This window comes from Typha angustifolia, chromosome 3 (genome assembly GCF_048772165.1).
Source record: "Typha angustifolia cultivar Huaian chromosome 3, ASM4877216v1, whole genome shotgun sequence".
Lineage (NCBI taxonomy): Eukaryota > Viridiplantae > Streptophyta > Magnoliopsida > Poales > Typhaceae > Typha > Typha angustifolia.
In genome coordinates, this window is record NC_133241.1 from 1,895,130 (window position 1) to 1,900,970 (window position 5,841).

At 39.1% G+C, this 5,841-nt stretch overlaps 1 protein-coding gene and 1 long non-coding RNA gene across 2 annotated transcripts; one reads left to right on the plus strand and one right to left on the minus strand.

Annotated features, from left to right (window-relative positions):
- Positions 1-431: 431 nt before the first annotated feature.
- On the minus strand, positions 432-1,826 carry LOC140758301 (uncharacterized). Its single transcript, XM_073094400.1, has one exon. The coding sequence runs from the start codon at positions 1,660-1,662 to the stop codon at positions 811-813; it is 852 nt and encodes a 283-aa protein (XP_072950501.1). The 5' UTR covers positions 1,663-1,826; the 3' UTR covers positions 432-810.
- A 554-nt stretch (positions 1,827-2,380) lies between these two features.
- Positions 2,381-4,422, plus strand: LOC140758246 (uncharacterized). The gene is made up of 2 exons (XR_012104079.1): positions 2,381-2,558; positions 4,168-4,422. It is a non-coding gene; the product is annotated as an uncharacterized lncRNA (long non-coding RNA).
- Positions 4,423-5,841: the final 1,419 nt, after the last annotated feature.

Sequence of the window (5,841 nt, forward strand, 5' to 3'; positions counted from 1 at the left end):
TATTGGAGCAGTTAAAATCTCTATTGTTGCAACGTGTTTGTGTTAGCTTTATTTGTCTCTAGGCTTGGTACAATTTGCAGTCATGTTGTGCTATTGATTTTCGCCAAATTATAATGCTTGTTCATAACATTTTCTTATTTTTTTTATGTATCATTCTTATCTTATAATCATCTGGTTATAATTTTTAAGTAGAAACGAATAAAAACACCTACAGGCTTTCCCTAAAAAAAAGGGTTAAATCAAACTATAATTATTTGGGGGATAATTATATATTTCCACATTCCAATTAACAGCTAACTAATAGTTACAATCTTGACCAAACCACATATATGTTAAGTGTTTAAGTTTAAAATACAAGAAAGATAAGTTAAAATCCAACTAAATCACAAAAGATAACTATAATTTGCCTAAGTAAATATATTGAGTACTTGCAGTAGTACATAAGATTTTTACCCACAACTTTCGACTGTACAACTAACAATCTCCTGGCCCATTCTAAACACAACTTCGATTCTGAAATTAACCTTACATTATATAAACATTCTTAATATATATATATATACACACACAAACACACACATATAAACACTATATACACACAACAACCATCGAGTAGAAGTTATATAGCTACAGTTAATGCACCCACCCAGATTGATTGATGTTGTTTCTCCTCTTTCTCCGACACCAGTCGCTGTATCATGGCCCACCTATTAGACATCCCAATCCTCTCGCCGCGTATTCCATCCATGCCTTCACTTCTCTACTCCCCACTCCAGCTTCAATTATTTACACTCAGTTTTTAATTATATATTAATAGTATATAAATTTAGAGCCACCTAAGGTCTCCTTCTCCAATGCCGGTGCGAACCCGACGGCGCGGCACTTGACCTCGCCCTCGGCAACCGCCACCCCTGCGGAAGCCTGCATGGGGTTGACTGTCCGGCGGTACGGGCCGAGCCACTTGGCGATCATGAACCGCCGCTTCCGCCACGGCGGCACGCTCAGCCCCTGCCGCCTCAGAGAGCGCCGGCCCTCGTCAGCCGCGATCCGAACCGCCCGCCGCACCTCCTCTGGCCTTGCCACCACGACTTCCGGCATCGCCGCCGCCAGTTTCCGGTAACCCTCCGTCGACCTGGCGACTTCGAACTCCGAGGCGAATCCGACGTCGACGATGTATCTCTTCTCCTCAACCTCAACGTCGATGTACTCGTAGTTCCCTTCGGCCCATCCTTTCGACCCTTCCCACCTCGCCTTGCAAACTCCCGCGTTATAACCTTTCTCTCGAAGCCTCGCCATCACCGCTCTTCGGAACCCCGACCGGCTCGGCCGGAGCTCCGCCATTGCCTCCACCGCGTCGACCACGTCTCCGTAGAGCCGGAGCCTGAACTGGTCGCCCTTGGAGCAAGGATCGAGAAGCTTCCTCACCTCTTCCGCCGCCTCCACGGTGGTATCACCTGCCTCATTGGAGTCATCGGACTCCTCCCCTCCGTCCGATTCGGCGGCGGCTGGCGCGACACCGTCGGGCTCGAGGAAGGCGTGGACGAGGCCGGAGAGCGCCGCCTCGCGCTCGCTGCCGCTGCTGGCCGCACACGTACGGAGGCGGGCCTTGGCGTCGTCGTCGAAGGGGTTGGTCGCACGCTTGGCTCGCACTTGCGCCGCCATCTGAGTTCCTCGTGAGAGAGAGAGAGAGAGAGAGAGAGAGAGAGAGAGAGAGATGGGCGGAGATGGGAATTGCTTCCTCTTGGTGTCTTACAGGGGAAAGTATTAAGCAATGAGGAGAGATGTCAACATCCATTGTTAACCATGGTACAAATAAATGTGGACAGTATGATGACACAACTAAATAACTGAAGAATATTCTTCTTTTTAACTTCTCTTTTATCTCGGATATGAAAATAAATAACATCCTTTATTAATTGAATTCCTCTACTAAATTCAATTATTTTCAAATGAGAAGACATCAACTAAAGAGTATTATTCTGTTTGAATATGGATCAAACGTAAAGGTAGCACTTCCTTGGCAGAGTTTGAAGCAGTTAATTGTTTCCATTGTAGACGAATTCCTACGAGACCAAATTTTCCTAAATAGTGTGATTAGATTAAAGGATATGCGTTAAAAAGAGAGAATTGGAAGCTTTTTAATAAAATTTCAGTAATTTAATCAGTAGAATTATATACTCAATATAGTAGTTAATAGTAATTAATCAAAGTAACAGTAGGATATTATATAAAACTTATAGGAAGAATAGGGTGTTATTTAAAAGTTTCCATAAAAATATTTAAATCCCAAGATGAATGGAAAATTGCAAGGAGAAGATAAGGTCAGCACGAGTACTACACGAGCGGACGCGTGGCAGGATATGCTGCGACACACGGTTTGATACCATAAAATGGACTCTGGTGCAGGGAAGCTTGTCGTTCGCACACGCTACCTGAGAAGCGAGAGTTAATTTATAGGAGAGAGAGGAAGGATGGTGGAGAAGAGGAGAGGAAGGATGGGATTGCCGTCGTGGTACGTTAATTGATAACAAAGCGTCCAGGTTCAGCGAACCAACATGGTAGAGTTCTAACCTCGTCTAACTGCACGCCCTATTATTTGTTATGATCGTTCGATTCAAATCAACTTCTTATAGACTTATTAAAATATTTTCGAACAATCTAATGTGGTATCAGAGCAAGTTTTAACGTCTGTAAAATGAATTTTCATAGCGTAAGTTCAAAGAGTCTACTCCAATGCTTGATAGAGTCGCTCGAATGCCCCATAACTTTTTGATAGTTTGGGAACTGATTTTGTAGGCAATTTTTGACGGAAAGAGGTCAGGTTTTATTTCTTTCATTAAACTTTTAGAGAGCTCTTCAATAGTTTTATAATTGTTCAGTATTGAGGCATGGGATTTTCAACTCTTGAGTTCTATCGGAGCTGTGTTGTATGGGGAGTAGTTCATCGAGAAAAATGCAGTGAGTAAAAAGAACAACAACAATTAGGCATATGTAGGTGTTGAGCAATAGAATTAGTTATAATTAGGTATATCTTATATCTAAATTTGATGGTGCATTAGTTTTGATCTCTAGAGATGATACTTGGTTTTTCTTATATCTTAGTTGATAGAGATTTTATCGTGTAAAAAAACTTGTGCATAATTGCAAAGGGTGGCAATAAGGTCGTGTTTCTTCGAGTTTATGTCAAATTTAGGTTAGATCTAGTAGGGTAGAGTCCAATTGAATTGGGTAAATATAAGCTAACGTAAGTATAACTCATTAATCAAACAAATTACATAGGTTATAAATAACTTATTAGGTCATAAGAGTTATTTATATTTATATAAGTTATTCATGTCATAAACATATTTAAGTAAGCTACAAATGAGTTTATCACATTTTATGATATTAAGCAAGCTATTTGTATCATAATTGAGTTCTTGTGCAATAAACAAATTGGTGGGATATAAACATGTTAAATGATTTGAGGTGCTAAATACCGAACGCAACTTGTTTTATGATTGGGTTAAGCAAGTCAATCCGTTTAAGATCCCATCTAATTATATTAAATTTAAACTCATTTAAAGCCTTCGAGTTCATGTCATATGAAAATTACCGATCTATGTAGTGATCATTCTGATTTTTTTTATTCAGTATATTATTATCTTTTGCTTAACTTTGCTAGATTGACTTAGAAAATTCACAGTTTCTAGATCCACCCCCTCCCTATTCTTTTTCAGAAATATTTGACAAATAACATTCCGGTCCCCCAGCAAAAGTTCAAAGAGTGTTCCTATTGTGTTGAAACATTAAGGTTAAACATATTTTTCTAGGATTTGGATTAAGATTGCCACAGGCAAGGTAACTCCTTCTCAGGGTATGGGTGTGTCAGAGACATTGTCTTAAAACAAAACAAAACAAAAACAAAAAAGAACGAATAGAGACATCATGTCATCATACAGTTACAAATTGACAAACGACACTTATTCTTTGGACACAATTATCAACTCTTCATCCTTACATATGAGGTAACATTGATCATTTAGGCCTCGTTTAAAATGCGATTTGTGTTACCCTTAATCGTAGGACCTACTTTTGTGGTTATACGAACAATTATTGCTTCAGTTCAAAAACAAAACAAGGAACAATTATTGCTGAGATCTTAGGAGCTGCTCTTCTTTTATTCAGGTTGGAGGAAAGACAAAACAAGAAAGAAGAGAAGAGAAGAGAAGAGAAGAGAAGACAAGTGAGTTATCAATTTCTGGCACTTGATGTTATCACATGTAGAGCAACAAATAGCTACGTTTAATCCCTCATGTCGAGTTTGTGGAGGGTGTGTTAGGAGATTAACTACTGTCGATGGGAATCCAAACCAAAGGATTTAATTGATCCTATGAAAGTTCTTCAAGAAAGAATTCATAGAGCTCAATCTCTATGCAGCTACATCATGAGTTAAGCTATATATATAATGTAATTCAAGCAATAAAAATACCACTTATAATTTGTTTTACACATATCATAGACCTTGCTCCAAATTAATGGGACATTGTTCAGATCATTAAAAGAAGCTCATTATATATAATGGCAACAGTAACAGTAATTGAAATAAATAATCTCACTCCCATCGTTAGCCTATATATTTGACCTCCCTGCCGCCGGCAACCTTTGGAAGCTAGCAGCGGGTTGATCGTCCGTTGAAATGGACTGATCCACTTGGCAATCCTGATGAACCGCCGGTTCCTCCATGGCGGCACACTCAGGCCCTACTTCCTCAGCAACCGCCGCGATTTGCGCTGTCCGTCGCACCTCCTCCGGCCTCGGAACGATCACCTCCGGCATCGCCGCCGCCACCGTCTGATAAGCCTGTTTCGACCTCGCCACTTCGAGCTCTCAAGCGAATCCAACGTCGATGTAGTCGTAGTTTTCTTCAGTCATCCCTTTCGACGTCGATGATGCACTCAGAATTATGCAGTGTACCGTAAGGACCATCGGATTCATCAGATACACTTGAAATAGCCTAAGATTGATCACCCATTAGTGCTTGTAGTGGTATCAGATGATTCTGGAAACAAATCAATGGCGGAATTAGTGATGATTAATTGGTAATTGACTCAAAGAGATAGATGGAATAGTGGAAAGACTAGTAAATGGCTTGTGTTCCTAGATTACTGCATGGCGAGACACTTGAAGATATTGGGTTATGAGATCATAGCATCTATATCTTTTTTGTTCAATACCATAATTGAGAAAACAACATAGCCTAGAGCATGATTCTAACTTTGTGCATTCATGTGGTAAAAGATGAACAAAACATATGCACAATGAAAAACCCAAAGTAAGATGTAGTTAGGTAAAGTGCCATAGAGAAGTTGATAAGGGGTTTTATTTTTAATGAGTAAAGATGGAAAACGGTTGATTATATAAATAGCTATAAAGGTAGCTTAATTTCGAAAAATAAGAAGAGACCTTACGGTATCTAAAATGTAACGATATTTTCTACATGACCATTATGTTGAGAGGTGAAACGACAAGAATGATGAAATATTATTCCATTTTGTTGTAAAAAAAATGAAAATAATTTCTCATTATATTCCGTAGCATTATCTAAACGAAAAACCTTAATATTTGTGGAAAAGGATGTTTATACCATTTTAGAAAGTTCAAAATCTATGCTTTAAGAAATATGTCTATATTTAACTAGAATAATGATTGATAAAAATAACAAAATAATAAGACTCCCTTCAGTAGAAACTAGGGAAGGACACCAAATATCAAAATGTACAAGGTCAAAAGGTGCAAAAGAAATAGAGCTACTTTTATTAAAGATAAATGTGTTTGTTCACCTAACTGACAAGAAACATA

Coding starts and splice junctions, on each gene's coding strand:
- LOC140758301 (XM_073094400.1), bottom strand. CDS start 1,662: ATGGCGGCGCAAGTGCGAGCCAAGCGTGCGACCAACCCCTTCGACGAC.